Raw genomic sequence first — 16,418 nt, forward strand, 5'->3', positions numbered from 1 at the left:
CACTTTCAAATGAATTAAAATGTTATATTATCATCATTTCAAAAATTACCAAAAATTACGTTACTATAAGCTGGAAATATATATGTGAATGAGTAACAGATATAAATTCCCTAAACCCCGTAAAGAGGCTATATATTACCTAAATAGTATTAGGCTACAAGGAAAGGATCTTATAGATCAATTTTGTTGAGATATAAAGCTGTAATCTATCGCATCTAGCCGTGCCAAGCGCCCAATACACCTGCCGGGTACTGGTGCGCCCCAGCCGGTAGGCGTATTGGGCGCTTTGCATGGTTAGGACTTGTCAAGGCCTACCTACGTATAGCTACCTATGTAAGTAGGCCCAAATCGTCTGTCCCGATTAGGGCAAGTCACTTGGTAGGTCTTCACATAGGTGTCTACATGGGTGCGTCTGCCCATACCCGGTCTACATTGCATATACGCACATATGTGATCTAGGCAGCATGCTAGATGGGATAGGTGCATGATGTAGCATGAAAAGGATGCAATACTCGAGCTCCATTATGCAGCCAAGATTCCCCCTTTACAGGGACAAACTATAAAGTCAATAGTCCCGTTATCTGACCGAGAAACCACCCGACCCCTCTGCACTCTCCACTCTCGATAAGAAGAGAGGATAAGTCGCAAGTAAGGGAAATACCTCGGAATAAAGAGAAGACTAAGGATGCCCCAGTCCGGATCGGATCGGATCTGTAGAGCTAGGGAGGAATACTCGGTATAATTCGCATCATAGAATTTCATCAGAAAGCGCTCAGAGATACAAGATCCCAACGGAAAATGGAATAGCATGCGGCAATAGCTGAATAGCAGAAAGAGTGATCAAACAACCTCCGGATATAAGTATAAGCAGATACTTGATAACGAAAAGACAGACAACGGTACGAAAATCAGAAACAAATATCAAAAGATCAAAACAGTTCCGACGATAATAATCAAGGCAAAGGGAAAAGATGACACAGCCGACCCACGTCTTTTAGTCGCGTAGGCGAAAAACAGATGGCCACACAAACATCATAGAAGATGTAAAAGGGTAGTAAATAGACGAATGCCTTCCCAGTAATGTAAAATGGAATAAAAAACCCGAGGAAAGCACAAAAGCCGACAACAGTGCAAAAACGCGAGGAGTGCAAAACGAGACAAATTGCCACAAAAAAACAGATAGCCACCCGAAATTCAAATAACAATGCGGACAATGTCTGCGGCCCCATAGGAAATGAACTCCACTGGAAAAATAGCCGGAGTGTGATCTGATGGTAATAGTCCAGAATGCATTCATGCTAGACCCTCATGAGATGTGGGTTGAACCAATTGAAACCAGCACATGAACTGCACCCTGGAAACCATGCCAAACCACTCTCTGAGCAAATCAAAGTATTGGATTTGCGATTATCGAGATACCGAAGCCGAGAAAGGTCAAAAAAAAAAAAAAGATATGGAAGTAAAAAATTCATATGCCGATAAAACCAGAGTCCATAAGTCTGGAAGTCTCAGTATCAAGTTCAAATTCGTGCTCGTGAAACTCGTGGGTTCGCGTTTTGTGACCTTGAAAAAGATCAGTGACGTTCTTGTCGCGTTCATCGTCTAGGTACTCGTCGTTGTCTGGAATGTCATTCCGAAACTCCCCTTGTGGCCTAATGTCGGTCCCACAACGGTCCGACGAGACCTCAAAATCTTCTTTCCAAATCCCAGCACCCGACACATGGCTCTCGGATCGTGTGGCCAGCACACGGTCCATTCCGAATGGTCCTCATTCCTCACCGGTCCCGCATCGCATTCTTCATGCGCCTCCTAGTTTCCACTAGGATATCAAATAGCAACATAAGAATTACTATTGCGGGCCTCGGCGATTCAACGCATTGAGCATGTCGCTATCGGTGCTGGAGCGGCCTTGGGAATCACCGGGGTTCAGCATATCGCGCACGTTCAATCCACCTCGTTGCGAACCACCGGGAGTAGAGGTTGGCGGCGGCGTCACGCCCCCTGGCTGAGGGGTACCACTTGACTTGAGTGGCGCGCTGCCCTGTTGAGCCGATACTGGGGGCACGCTGCCCTGGTGTGGAGTCATAGGCGCCTGGTGGGCCTGCATAGGTGGGAAGGGCGAGCCGTGAGGCGAGGAGGAGGGGCGTGCATCGTAGTTATAAGCCGATGGCGGCGAGGTGCGTCGATCGTGGGCAGGCGGAGGGGGATATGCGTAAGGGCTAGGCGTAGTGTGGGTTTGGTATCCTGGAGCAGATCCAGCGGGCGTCACAGGAGCCAGATTGGTTGGATCTGGGTACTCAAATCCCGAGTTGGAGCCTCGACGGTGTCTCTGCGCATCAAAACATCAGCTCAGATCTCTCTCCCTGTCTCCCTCTTACCAGAGGGGGAATGGCGGCCTTACCGGATCGGGCATAGTTGACGCAAGGGGAAGCGGGGCACCGTCCATGGGAGGTCGTCCGTTCTGATAGTACATCCCTTGAGGCGGCGGCAAGGTGGTCTCGGGGCCTTGTGGCTGCTGTTGAGGAGGCAGCGGCTGTCCGTGAGCGCCGTACAGGACAGGCGGTCCACCACGGCCCCCTGGTCCTGGTCCATTCTGTCCAGGTCGTAGATGAGGGTAGGCGGTGTGCGCGGGCACAAAGGCTTGGGTTTGCGAAGAGACCGGAGTGAACATGCAGTCTTGGTTGAATCGAACGCAGTTGCTGCATCGTCCATCTGCCGAGGTCTCGAATCCCGAGCAACGAATCTATCGGGTAAAAATTAGCGCGTGGTAACTCGTAGATAGGTAGAGATCTCCTCCGTACCTTCCGGCGTCGACAGTACCGGCATGCAATGGCCGTCCGCTGTCGCGGAGCTGCTGCCTGGTAAGGCCCTTGTCCTGCTTGGGGTCCATATGCATCGGCGCGATAAGGACCCGGCGGAGGTGGGAGGCGGTACGGATCTTGCGCTCCGTGGATAGCGTTCATGGCTTGTGGATGCGGATATCTTGGGTCCGGATACTGCGCCGGGGGATATTGTGATGGGGCGTACTGCGGAGGAGGGGGATACTGCGATGGCGCGTATTGTGCGGGAGGGGGATATTGGTAGGCACGGTCCTGGTCAGGTGGTGGAGGGTAGGAAGTCGGCGGATACTATGAAGCTATCAGCAACTGGAGCCACCGCAAAGTCACAGCGCTGTAAACTGGCTCCAAGACAGCACATACTGGGTAGGAAGCCTGATCATCCGGATTGTTCCACTGGGCGGCTCTAGGGTCCCTAGGATCTCTTGAATCTCTTGGGTCTCGATGGTCCTGGCGATTTAAATCGCCCTGACGATTAGGGTCGTGATCGTTGGGATTGCCCGACATTTGTATTGTTGGGGGGGGGAGAGTAAGACGAGATGAGTCAAGGATGCAGGGATCTGACGTCGAGTTATTGAAAAAGGGAGATCGAATCACACGGACAAAGTGAGCATAGCGCAGTCACGCAGGGGAAGGGGAAGAAGGGCAGATGCAGGAAGATCCCAAAAAGAACAGAAACAGAAAAAGGAAATAGGAAATAGGGAAGCAGATAGAGAAAAAAAAAAGAAAAAAACAGAAAAAAAAAAGAGAGCCTCGGTGATTATGACGTGAGCAGGTATGAGGAAGTGAAAAACCCCACGACAAGATAAGCAGAGAAGGGAAGAAGAAAAAGAAGCTCAGATCGGAATGGGCAGAGAATAAAGGAAATAAAAGGAAATGAATTATTTGATTGGAAAAGCACAGGGGAATTTTTAGAGAACGGGGTGGAGCCCGGGCAGCGCGGGCTAAAGCGGCGCCAGTGACCCATAGACATGGAGGGGGGATTACTGTACAGTGTATCTATACGACCGTGGACGGATTGTATGTAACAAATTTGTGTGTTCAGCTCGAAGACTTGCATCAATACATCGAGTACTAGCATGACCTTACCTTACGATTTCATTTCGTCAAGTGAAACATGGGAGACAAGGCTTTGAACCATGGATTTCAATCTAGGGTACCAGATTTCCGTTGCTATGAAGCCGAGAACGGCGACCGCTTTTATTTTCAGATTTTATTTTGTATTTTTATTTTTATTTTCTTTTTTTCCAACTAGCAGTAGCGCCCGAGAGTAACTTTCCACGTTTTCGCCACTTGACAGTGTTACCGAACAATATACGGAGTCCTGAGTACCTATAAAATAATAGAAAAAGCTCTACATGATCGGAAAGATTATTTTCAACTGTCAAAGTTGACATCATCAATAATGTGGCAGGTGACCTCTCATTTGCATGGATCAATCCATGCACGTCAATTCCTCCGAGTGACCCTTGCTGCGTAACCCGTCCATGGACGAACGACCGCCTCGGACCGTAGTCGCACAACCGCAACCGGCCCCGCGGAACCAGGATCATTTTCCATGGCGATGGGCTCGGGTCGGGGCGACACATTCCCATGCATATCGGGGTTGATTGAATTGTATTTTATTTTTATTTTTTTTAAATCCAACCATTTAATGATATTATTATGTACATTATTGTGGTGTTTCTTGCCTTAACCAGGACCACCCAGTCTATCAAAGTACATGGAACTACTGCATGTAGGTACTATGAAAGAAAAATTCAAGCGGTGAAAGTGTGGCGATCAGACTTCAGCTGAGGGAGTGGGGTTCAGCCAGACCACTCGCCACTCTTCAACACGAATGGAGCATCCATAGGAGGACAAAAATTGGGTATGGAAGTATGGCGCAAAGTTTCTGCGAAGAAATGTGGCGAGAGCGGATCCCTTTCTTTCTATGACTGAAACGAACCAGGCTTTGGAGGGAAAGAGAGAGAGAGAACGAAGGAGGTGGAGTACCCTAAGTTCCCAGGGCTGTAGCACTGGATCCGGAAAGCCCATAATGAGCCAAGGTAACCTGCATTAGCGCTGCGCTGACAGGGCGGGTTCCTTGTCCAAGAGCCACAACCACGTTGTACCGGGGGGGGGGGGCCTATTTAGCGGACGCCCCCCGTCACCGCCAATCCCTGGTGAAGTTTTCAGCCCAAGTAATCTACAATATACAGGGAATGTGGGGTTGAGATATAATATGAATAATAGCAGATAGTCAGAGCGACGGAGAAAAGAAAACAAACCCACTCTCGTAACCATGGATTGAATAATATCTGTATCGAGTAAATTGTAATAATACGAGTACTATTGCGCAGGATTAATCAATCAGGTTTCGGGGTACTTGTCCCACGGGCCGCTCCGGCCTTCCCGCCGATCTATGCATGTGTGCCATCTGGCAAAAATACCTTCGTTGTTACAGTACAGTATTTGTCTGTGTCTCAATAACACATGGATATTCTAGTCTATCATCTCAGAGAATATCGATGTAGTTATATTAGATGATTATATATACATGATATGGGTATAGGAATACTACTAAAAATAGGTAGAAATTCATAGTGTTCGGTTGAGACTTCCGTTTTCATAAATATAGTACCCTCTAGGTAATACGGAGTAAAACGGCGTAAAATGGAGTACCAAGATACGACAATCCTTTCAGGCCACGTTTTTCGAACCCAATCGACTGCATTGCCGTCCGCGTCTTTCCGTTCCCCACTCTCAGGCGTGGCCTGCTCAGCTTTGTCCCTCTACTCTAGCGTACTCTCCGGAGACTCTCTAAGATCCACCCGATCCAAAGATGCTGGCCACTCGATGCTGTTTGCCCTGGAGACGCGCTAGCTGTCCTCAAAACTAGCCCTTCCGACAGGGACTGAGCGCTACTTGTCGAAACTGAAAGCCCAACGCTAGGGGGACCCATTCCGACCGGGCCTTTTTGCAGGCTGCGACGTTCCATCGTAAATTTTTATTATTATTTACAATATATAATATTTTTGTACTTTTTCTTGTTTCAAACTTTGCAGTTGGTGTAAATTTTTTAAATCCCTTAATTTCTTTTTAAATTTTCCTAGTGTTCGTGACAGTTCTAAGGTTTCTATTAGCCATGAAACCCCCTCTTTTACCCACACGGGAGCGCGTCTATCAACAAGGATGGAGACGGGTCGGGCACTAATAGGCGCAGCCCGCATGTCATTACAGTCACGGGAACACCATATGCACCAATATAGTAATGGATACAAAATAATAGGGAGGCCAAGGTCTGTGCTTGGGGATCTGACGTGGCGAGGGTCTTTTGCTGCACTCAGCCGGAACGAGGCAGTGCTTTCAAAGTCGGTGTACAACGAACTCGAACGTGCAGGTCGTGTGATGAGAGATGCCTGATGACTACCTGATCCTGGAAAAGTATATGTGAGATCGGCAAGTCATTATTAGCCGACCCTTTGATCTTTCTTTACTCTTTCGTTCTTTCTCTCTTTGGCTTGAGCAAGTTTTTAATTGTTATTTTTTCTATGCCATTCGCGTAATGGTCGTATTTGATTGGTGCTTCCCAATCTTAGTTGTATGTCTCGTCAGTCACACGGGTGAGACCAAAGCTGGGACTCCCCAACTCTATTCGGGCGCCATTCGGGAGACAAAGCGAGTCAATCTCACCTTGCTTTTTCTGGATGCTGCTTGCCAAGTGGTTTCTCGGGATCGTGCGTGGAGCTAGTGACTTTGACATATTTAATTAATGTGCGGCTTAACCGATTCCTTTTTTTTTGGCTTTTTCCAGTACCTTTTGCTTCTTTGGGCTTGTCTTTGACTTTTCGCATTTGAAACCAGCTAGGTGTTTTTGGTTAGATTGGATTATGTGCTGTGTGATCTGCATACAAATGCAGCTAGGGTATCGGTATCACCAACCTACAACTGCAGGTGCCTCATAAAATTGACCGACTCTCTCAAGGTTTTAAAGGTCGATCCCCGCACGCCCAGGCTTTTACCTTGATCCCTGGGTTTGGGTTGATTGGCCGTTCTAGGTCGACAAACATCATGCCTGTCGATGCCCCATGGCTGAACAAACAAGACAAATTAACATGTGATTATTTCTACCCTAAACGCTTAACAGTGTATACCTAGTAGCTTTTCAACACCGAGACAATAGAATATTCGATATGGGTTGAATGTAGACTTTGATCCGGGAGGTATACCTAGGGAACATTGCTGAATATAATTAGCAGGGGTGCTCACAGCGATGGATTATAGACCCATGGTGGTTGTGAACCCCGAGCTCATAGCCCTCGATATCCTGGAGGAAATCAAAGAAACAATTTACATATATATTGCAATACTTTCGTATATTCTAGTCTCTGTGTATATTGTGACTTACCCAAGGCTACTACCACCTTTGACATTTGTGTTCCAAGCATTTACAAAACTTCATGTATGAACTGACTCTCTCTGTGTTTAGAATCTTGTACGTCCTCATATCGATTTATCGAATATTATTGAGGATCTCTTTGCGATGTGCAAGCAATAATATGACCGGGGTTCATCGGGGCCCATTTCCCGATACTAGTGGGGATATCAATATTCTTTTCATACATGAAGACCCATGGCAATAAATATACTGGTACGGAGTACACAGAACACAGCCCGAGATACAGCTGCCCAATTATCTGCGTCGCAGAGAGCAGAGTGTCGAGTTAATACATGATCACCAAGACACGATAGACTGATATCCGTGGACCCTGCCCAAAATGACCAAAATGAACGGTGTTGACCGAGAATCCAAACTCCGCAATGCGTACCAAACACATGCAGGATGCACTACGAAGAAACAAAACAATACCATCCAGTCAAATAAATGGAGTCCATTCCAGAGAAGGAAGGTGCTCATCCCGAAGTCCAAAATCTGGGACGGCGGAGTAAAACTATCCGGGCCTCAATCCACATTGCCTGCAGGCCCAAGTTTAGCCTAGCGGGCATGCCCGACAACGGGCCGAACGCGGGCGCTTGCGGTGGCGATATCATGCGCGTCAACTGGTTGTTTCATTTAATTTTGAAATTTTCTGTGTTCTGGTGTTTGCTCAACTATATGTCGTACATTCGGGGTTTGGTCTGAGAGAAGTGGTAGATTGCAAAAAGGTTAAACTGCATGTTGCATGCGAGGGGCTTCACAGCCATTGGGTGCTGACACGGGTAGAAGGATTGCGTCGAAGTGTCTAGAATATGTGTCATGTTGAGGGGAAAAGCAGTAGTAATGTCTCAATTTGGAGCGTTGCCCGCGTACTGTAGGCCTATGCAGTGTGCAGCGACTAGAGGTGATATGACTGCAGAGCAAGCGTTAGGTACGTTATTTGGCCCCGCGCCAGTGTTAGGCCAGCAGTAGAAACCCAGGAAACGCGGCGGGGACCGACGAAAGAAGCTATGTGCAGGAGGCGGCAAGGTGGGGGATGGGATCCCGGTTTCAAGTCGAGGAGTAGCAAGACAGAAGACCCGAGCTAAGGCAGATGTTGAATGAGAAAAATAAAATGAGAGAAATTCGACGGTAACAAATACGAACAACTTCATACCACAACTCTCATACCACACACACACACCTAGAAGTAAAAGGTCAAAAGGTAAACCGGAACAGATTGATCTCTCTTCCCCTCCCATCCAATGATGCTAAATCCAAATAGGCGCGGGTGGCTCTCCCCAATCATGTCACTGATCGGGCATCACTACACTGTTGAGATACGTCACCTGTTTGAGAAATGAGAAGCGGTCAGCAGTCAGCAATACAAGTATACAACATGAAGGTTATTGTCTGAACACCCTATCTTGTCAAAGCGGGAAGGCCAGAAAAAAAAACAAGAAGGAAAAAAAAAAAAAAAAAAAAGAAAAAAACCAACAACGATAGTGACACAGTGCTGATTTGGGTGGGTAAAGGGGACGGCTAACACCGCCAAAGTGGCTAGCTCAGAAGGGAAAGCAGACTAGTTAAGAGGGGGAGAAAACTGGCGGGAAAGGGAATCAATAGATTGGAAAAGGACTTACGAAAGGCTCCATGACCCCAACCAAAGTAGCAATCTTCTCTTGAGCATCGTCTCCAGTGAGTTCATCATCTGGAATGGGCTTTCCAATAGTGAAACTGCGTAGTCGAAGTAATTTGATGTTCTTGTTATCTGCCTCGTAACCCTAGAAGGTGTGTCAGCGGTAACCTTCCAAGGTTGGAAATCCCATGGATCAGACGTGGAGCCTGGCGCGAGTGTGAACCATGGAACCAAACTCGACGGCGTGAGAATAAATCCCATTCCAGCAAGTCGATTCCCCCATTGAGATCAGGAACCTTGGAAATTGCCTTCCTGGGTTCCATGGTTGCGTTGCGGGAAATTTGGCCTAAAAATACGGGTTGGCCTTTCCCGTACCACCGTGCGCGTGTCTTCCACATCTCTTTCATTTGATGGTTTGAAGCACATGAAGCATTTGGAACGCCTGGAACTCTTGGATTCTCTCGAATCGTCATGTGCCAGGTTTCCTTCGTCGCTGGCCGAGTGAGGAGCCGTGGTCGCACCCATCAGCCCGACCAAGGAGAAAGATCTGGTCTCCATGATCTCATTAGGCTCATTGCCACCTGGGAATCAAGCCTTGAAGATGGTACTCATGAAGATGGAAGTAGATTCCGTTTTCAAGACCAATCCCGGTCGGACGATGGATGCAAACTCGATTGCGAACCTTGTGCCCCCTGCCTCGGAAGACCTTCGCGTCCCAGCCCATAAATAATAAACAAACAGCTGACAATGCAACCGAAGCACAAGATGATAACGGGAAGGAGTAAAGTCTGTCTCAATGGACAACATACTTCACATTGGGGTGAGAAATAGAGAACCGAAAGCTTCTTACCTTTGGTTTTGTCTTGAGAGCAGACTCCCTATTGTGATGCGTAAAAGCGTCCACAACCGCATCGTCATCGTCGGACGCTCCCTTCAGAAACTCGCGACGCATCTCCGGCGCCCGGAGTATCTCCTTCAAGACAGCCGAGTTATCGTCGATGTCCTCCCGAAGCAGTGCAAGTGGCTCTGACTCAGGGTTCCACAGCCCGCCGCCTATACACAGCGTGGTATTAGCCGCAATGGATGAAGATCACAAAATGAAAGGCAAGATAGCGATGGCTATAGTGGGAACCAGCTGGGGGACAACATACCAACAAAACAAGAGCCTGGCTGGAAGTGGACATAGTACGCTGCGTACGGGCCCTTCTTACCAGTTCTCGACCTGGACCATATTCAGTGACTTGTCTCTTCAAAAGAAAACTGGAGAAAACAGGGGCATTGGGCATTGACACTTACCAGGCAGCAGAGAAATGCGTCTATACATTTGGAGTCAGCACAAGCACCGCTAACGAGCACACAGTACCACACGCCCACCCGTCACATACGCACACATGCGACAGGCGACAGCGAGAGGAACCCGGAGGATAAGATAGCCTACCTTGTATGGAAGTGGATTCTTGCTGAAGCGAACATCCCTGTGGATGCGGAAAACCTGGGACGAAAGTTTGTGAGCGGGGACAAAAAAAAAAAAAACAGGAGTATTCGCAAGCCTACCAGGTCCTTCACAGGAAGTTCGGGGACGGTAGCGTCTACCTCCGCAATCTTCGGTGTGAGGGATTCAACAAATGTCTCGAAGTCCTTCTTTGCTGCGCGATAATCCGGATCATGCGCTGCGCAAGTCAGCTAGCAAGTTGATAACCGGGGTATGTGTGCGCTTCCTACCTTTGAGCCATTGGCGGTCATTGTTGCTAGCTATATCGATCAAAAACAGCTTGGTATTGGGGTGCAGCGTCTCATCCTGGTACGGGGTTTTCCCTGCGTCTCGGGCCTTGGGCTTTGCAATGACAACTTCTTGCCCGGGCTCGAGGCCCACTCTGACACCTTCGCGCCAGAGCTCCTTGCCCTTCACAAGGTCGCTTCCGCTGTTGGTACTCTGTCGTTGCTTTCCTCTCACGGTGGGTTTCTTCTTGGCGTCCTCGTCGGTGTCGGAGAGTTCTTCCGGCTCCGCTTCGTCGGCGGGGGATTCCTCCTTTGCTTCCTCATACACAGAGCCAGCGGATTCTCCTGCAGAGGCATCGGACTCTGAGTCGGGCTCGTCAGAGTCCTCCGGCTCGAAGTACTTGCTCTTGCTGGTCGTAGACTTTGCCTGGCGGAGGGACAGGTCAACGTTTGACTTGACCCGTTTGACCCCCGGTTCGGCGGCGGACAGTCTGGCTGAAGCGCGTCGCTTTGACGCCATAGGCGCTTCAGGCGACGCAGGATCAGGCCGAGATGACCGTCGAGGCATACTTAGATGAATCGAATGAAAATGAGGGAACTTGGCGGGGTCTTTTCCTTCCTTCTTCTGTGTTGAGGGATCTTTTTTAAAAATTTTGATGTCTGGAAATCAAGCAAAGCAAAAGAGAAACAAAATACTTGTAGATGAAGATAAAAAGTGATAAATCGAAATCGAAAACCAAAAGGGCCCGCATGCCTTAAAAACCGGCTGTAATAAATGGCTCCGCTTTGGGTACTGGCGCCCTTACGTTGTTTTTTTTCTCCCCCTCCTCAAGACGTACATATGTAATTTGTACTTTGACAGACATCAATACATTAATGTTACATAGTTTGAAAGGCGATGGAAACAGCTTTCTAGTCAAAATAATATACATATATTCCCATCTGGTCGTTTTAGGCTGGCTAATACTAGTACTAGTTGTGCCCATATATTACTTACTGTCTTCGTGGGGCAGGAGGTTATCGACTTCGCTGACAGCCCCCAACACAGTTGTATGCTATCCCATACTGTCTCATGTGGGACACCCTGGTATGTCTCTCGGGTCTTTCTCCAATTTGTAGTCCCATGAATTTGGCTATGTAAAATTGTAGGGCCCCTTTGCATGGGATATATTGGTGGTAAGCTACCTGAAACAGATGAAGACTATGTACTAGATCTGGCATGCTCCTATCATGAATATCTCGGTGTACCTCGTCACTTTGAAGGAAGCGGTTATATCTCGCAGTGGGAATCGTTAGCTGTATCTCGACACCACTACTAATCCAACGTAATCTCCTAAACAACTCAGCTGGTTCCGATCTAGGCCCTTGGCTGAGTGGCAGTCATACTCCCTCACGCCTAGACCCTTTTGTTTCGGCCGTGTTTCCTCTGTCCCTCAACATTATTGTAGCCCGCACTCGTTTAGTACTTTTTTTATACATATATATCCAGGGTCGACGATTTGCTTTCGTGGTAATGAGAATTATACTGATAGTAGCTGAGGTCTGCCCTCCCGCGGTCCCACAGCTTGGTCACGAATGTGTCTTTTGAGATTCGCCGGCAAGTGCTGGTGGGAGTGTCGTCAGGACCGACCGTAATGGGTGATCGGATTCTCATGTGATAAATCCATAGCTCCAAGATCAAATCAAGAGACAGAAGGTAAACCAAGAGCCATAATAACTCGGAAAGAGACACTGATATCCTCAAAAGAGAGATATTAAGTAGGAAGTCAGACCTAGTAAAGTACTGTTTCTACTTCGGCAGTCTCCCGGAAACAAAGAGGTCTGAAAGAGTACCCTTGATCAACTTTACGTTAGTGTCTTGCTACCTAATCTTGGTTAGTCTTACATCGGTGTCCTACTATATGCAGGTTACCGCATGGCCTACATAGTCTACAAACAAAAGCAACGCCCGCTTAAAGGAAATCTACTAGAAGCAAAAAGAACAAGAACGCAAGAAGTAAAAGCAAACGCAAACTAGCTTGTCAACTAACTAAGAAGTGACATAAGAGCTAGAAAAAAATGAAACTCAAATGAGTTTCTGTCACAGGGAGACCTTCCCAGACCGGCCAAGCACATCCCGAAGGCAGCAGCCACGACCGGTCAATCTCCCTGGCCCGGAAAACAAAGCAAAAAGCGCAGAAAAAATCAGAAAAGCAAATGGCGCAAGCGCCAGGGAGACAAGGGTTTTTTGAATAAACCTGGTGGACGTCTCCATACATCCACGCAGAAAGGACTGGGCAAGGGAATGCCCGGGAAAATGAAGGAACAACTTGAGAAGCTCAAGACCATTACCATGCTGATGGACCAGTACTCCTTAACCGACAAGTACTGGTCCAGGGTATTTGCTGGGTCTGATTACTTCTTTGCGGGTCGGGGACCGCGACCGGCAGCTCGGAACTCATCAAACGCCTGGCGATTGACGTTCGACAGACGGGTGGCGTCGGAGCGGGAGCGGTGGCCAGGGGGGGCAATCGAAGGGACCGGGCCGAAGGGGTCAGAGGACGACCGAACGTTCTGTGCAGTCGGGTGAGGAGCACGGTACACAGGCCGGATCACATCCTGGCTCTGAGTTGAGCCAGCCACATGTGCCTCCTGAGTTTGAGGCAGACGCCAGCTAACAGACTGATTGCGGGGCTTGGATGGATCGGCAGGTCGTTGGTGTGGGGGACGGTAGGGAACGGCCGATGGTTGAGGCTGATGGGTGGGGGTGTCCGGCAGATATTGGTCAGCATTAAGTCGCTGGAAGCTACCACGGGGGTTACCAGGGACGTTCAAGGTGTTACCATGCTCAGGGAGACGACCAGGCATGTTGGTGGAGGCCGAAACGGTCGAGTTTTCCTGGTAAGTAGGGCCGGGGTTCACCGAGGGATTGTGGGATCCCGAAATAGTGCGCTGGCTGTCAACTGACGCGACACTCTGAGTTGGCGACGAGTGAGGAGCAGTTCCGATGGTTGAGACGCTGGATTGTCTTCTGTGAAGCTGCTGGAATCCAGTGATGATGAACTTGCGAAGGACACTGGCTTCGTAGATAATCGCATCTTTGAAAACCTTCTTACGGGCAACATCGTCGTCCCACTCAAACCAGAACCGTCCGAAGATTAGCTCGATATCAGGATGGACGTCTTTGTTGATTAGACCATCGTTCTCGGTGCGCAGAACAGAACCGTGGGACATGATGTAGGCATAATACTATACCGATTGGAGAATGGATTAGCGATCTTTCAAAAGAAGATAATATCTCAACCATCTTACCTGGCTAGCAGCAGAAGGATGTCCAGGAGCATAGGTCATAGTGTCGAATGGGAAATAGAGGCACCAGTTATGGTCCAATGACTCAATTCCTCTCTGATCCTTTGACCACCAAGCAAAACAATATTTCATGCGGGGATTGAAAGCAGGGCAACTGATTCCTGCACGAACCAACTCATTGACAAGGCGGATATCCAAACCGACGGTGTTTTTCTTCTGCAAACGCTCCACCAAAGCCTCGATCAAAGCACCAAGAGTCTTGAAAAGAGCATTGCGGTGGTGCACGGTGTAAAGGTGAGTTGCGTGCCATGGGAACTATATCATAAGACAAAGAATGTAAGTACGACATGGAAGAGCAAACGGAGATAAAAGGACAAGGGTTGACGTACCTTCCAGATAGTGCTGATAAACGATTCGTAACAACGCTGAGGAACCTTGCTTGCAAATGCGCTCTGCAATGTGTTAGATGATCAGTGACATGAAAATGAAAAAGATGAACGAGAATTGAGACATACACGGTGAGGTTGTTCTGCGTGACGGGTCAGGCAAAACAATTCCTCGTCAGTGAGGAAGCCGTCAAAACCAGTGGACCAACTGTCTTTGTTGACAAGCTGAACAGGGTTTCCATCTTCCCATGCAATGCACTTAGCCCGGGGAAAAATAGCCTTGAGCAACTTGGCCGGAGTGCTGAGCTCCAGGTCAACGTGACGGCTGCCCATACGGGGAGCGCTGAAAGCATCATAGACCTGATTGATTCGCTCGACCGTATCCTGAGCATCCTTCATTGTCGCAAATTCAACATAGCAGTCCATGGTCTTGCCAGTAGACCGTTCCATGATGATATGGATCGGGCATCCATGAGTGGATGGGAGCAGGGTAGCACTGCGTCCAAGGAACGAGACCACCTCCTGGCGGGTCACAGAGTACGGGATCTGAGTATTATAATCATCAGTAACGGAATATTAAACAAATAAGCAGTCAACAGGAAATGAAAACTCACGTTAGAAATCATCAGAACGCCCTCACGAGGAGGTGGGCGCATCTCGGTGACACTGCCAAATGGAATAGTACTCGGCTGAAGTAGCTCTTCAATCGAGGCATTTTCAAAGCGCTCGAAATCCGCAGAGTGAGGGACCCCACTCAGGTCGAAGGGCCAACCCATGTTGGTGGCGTTGGATGAGCGAGGATTGAAAACGAAGAAGTCCGCTGTAGTAAGGCCACTGTTAGTGAGATTCAGACGGTTACAATGGTGATGATACAGTTGATCGACTGATCATGACAAAGGGGAGCGAGATGATGCTTACCGGAGTTGAAATGATCGCCAAAGCCCGAGGGGTTGTGGTCGACTTGAGACATGGCCTCAAAGGGATCCCGATTGAATTGGGGCTGAAAGCCAGGAGGGAAAGGGACTTGGGGCAAAAACTCAAACGCTCCGGAATAATATCCAGGTGCTAAGTCAAGATAGGTTTTAGGAGGACGGAGGGTGGAAGTGGAAGATGAACTGTGGTGATGGGAAGAGATAACAATGGATGGGGTTGAAGGAAGAGAAGGCTGAGACGGGAAGATAGAAACCTCAGTAGAGAACGCAGAAGGAACCTTAGAAGAAAACTCATCAGAAGCCTGAGAAGAAACCTGACTGGAAGCCTGGGGGCATGAAGCAGAATCAGAGGATGATTCCCTAAGAGGAGAGCCACCAGAGGTAATTCCAGAGGGGGACTGTTTGCGAGTGTGAGAGTCAGTCACAGCCTGTGGTTCCTCGCGTGCATCGTTGCGACCCAGTAACTCAAGATCAGTTGCCAGGACCCCAATGGTAGCAGGCCAGTCATCAAGTGCGGGCATACGCCTGGGTTGTTCACTCATGTTAGGGCTAGCAATATCAAGTCAACTTTGGGAAATAGATGGTGCGTGGAAACAAAAATATTTTCGGGGGAGAGTGCGTGGGGATAGCAGCAGGCTATATATAGGCAATTGAGCTCAACGCGCGTTGACGAGTCCGTCAAGCTGGGAAGGTACTTCGAGTGTTGATGGATTGTTGCATGTGTACTATATAAAACCATCAAATTTTGACCTCACTTTTCTCAATAAATTTATATGATATAGCATTTTTTAGATATTTTTAAATAAAAGTTAGTGAGTCGAAGTATTATACATGCCATTATCTTCGAAAAATCCTTATATGGTGATATTTAAAAATTCATTGTACCCCATGGCCTCTGTACGCTGTCCGAGTCACCGTGAGGTACGCATATATCGCGACGCACTCGTATTTGCGACTGGTTCTTATTTCCACGCACCTGGCCCGCACCGACCAAAATTCCACGTCTTCCTCGAAAATATTTCCATTACGCCCAGCTTCAATGCGAACATCCTTCTGCCACGCACTGATGTACCACTCCTCTACTTTTCCCACGCATTTCACCCATACAATATTTATTACCCACGCACTCCTCCCAATTCAACAGAAGTCTTCCCAACTCCCTATTTTTGTTTAGGCTGATATTCTCCACTTTATGTTTATATTGAAAATGATTGCTAT

General features: G+C 48.2%; 4 protein-coding genes across 4 annotated transcripts; all 4 read right to left on the reverse strand.

Annotated features, from left to right (window-relative positions):
- Positions 1-1,468: 1,468 nt before the first annotated feature.
- On the reverse strand, positions 1,469-1,756 carry N7455_005053 (uncharacterized protein; the record flags this gene model as incomplete). The annotated part of the gene is made up of 1 exon (XM_065604937.1): positions 1,469-1,756. The coding sequence occupies one exon, from the start codon at positions 1,754-1,756 to the stop codon at positions 1,469-1,471; it is 288 nt and encodes a 95-aa protein (XP_065461837.1).
- Positions 1,757-1,849: 93 nt separating this feature from the next.
- Positions 1,850-3,344, reverse strand: N7455_005054 (Zn(II)2Cys6 transcription factor domain-containing protein; the record flags this gene model as incomplete). Its single annotated transcript, XM_040957619.2, has 4 exons — positions 1,850-2,329; positions 2,402-2,743; positions 2,802-3,128; positions 3,201-3,344. The coding sequence occupies 4 exons, from the start codon at positions 3,342-3,344 to the stop codon at positions 1,850-1,852; spliced, it is 1,293 nt and encodes a 430-aa protein (XP_040811952.1).
- Positions 3,345-8,546: 5,202 nt separating this feature from the next.
- Positions 8,547-11,162, reverse strand: N7455_005055 (DUF2461 domain-containing protein; the record flags this gene model as incomplete). The annotated part of the gene is made up of 8 exons (XM_065604938.1): positions 8,547-8,585; positions 8,880-9,020; positions 9,726-9,928; positions 10,027-10,097; positions 10,172-10,191; positions 10,314-10,367; positions 10,430-10,545; positions 10,598-11,162. 8 exons carry the CDS (start codon positions 11,160-11,162, stop codon positions 8,547-8,549), a joined length of 1,209 nt encoding a protein of 402 aa, XP_065461838.1.
- Positions 11,163-12,988: 1,826 nt separating this feature from the next.
- On the reverse strand, positions 12,989-15,742 carry N7455_005056 (uncharacterized protein; the record flags this gene model as incomplete). Its single annotated transcript, XM_040957624.2, has 6 exons — positions 12,989-13,822; positions 13,886-14,197; positions 14,272-14,334; positions 14,398-14,814; positions 14,883-15,088; positions 15,187-15,742. The coding sequence occupies 6 exons, from the start codon at positions 15,740-15,742 to the stop codon at positions 12,989-12,991; spliced, it is 2,388 nt and encodes a 795-aa protein (XP_040811961.2).
- Between the last annotated feature and the right edge of the window lie 676 nt (positions 15,743-16,418).

This window comes from Penicillium solitum, assembly GCF_028829755.1.
Source record: "Penicillium solitum strain IBT 25940 chromosome Unknown utg000003l_segment0_segment0, whole genome shotgun sequence".
Classification (NCBI taxonomy): Eukaryota; Fungi; Ascomycota; class Eurotiomycetes; order Eurotiales; family Aspergillaceae; genus Penicillium; species Penicillium solitum.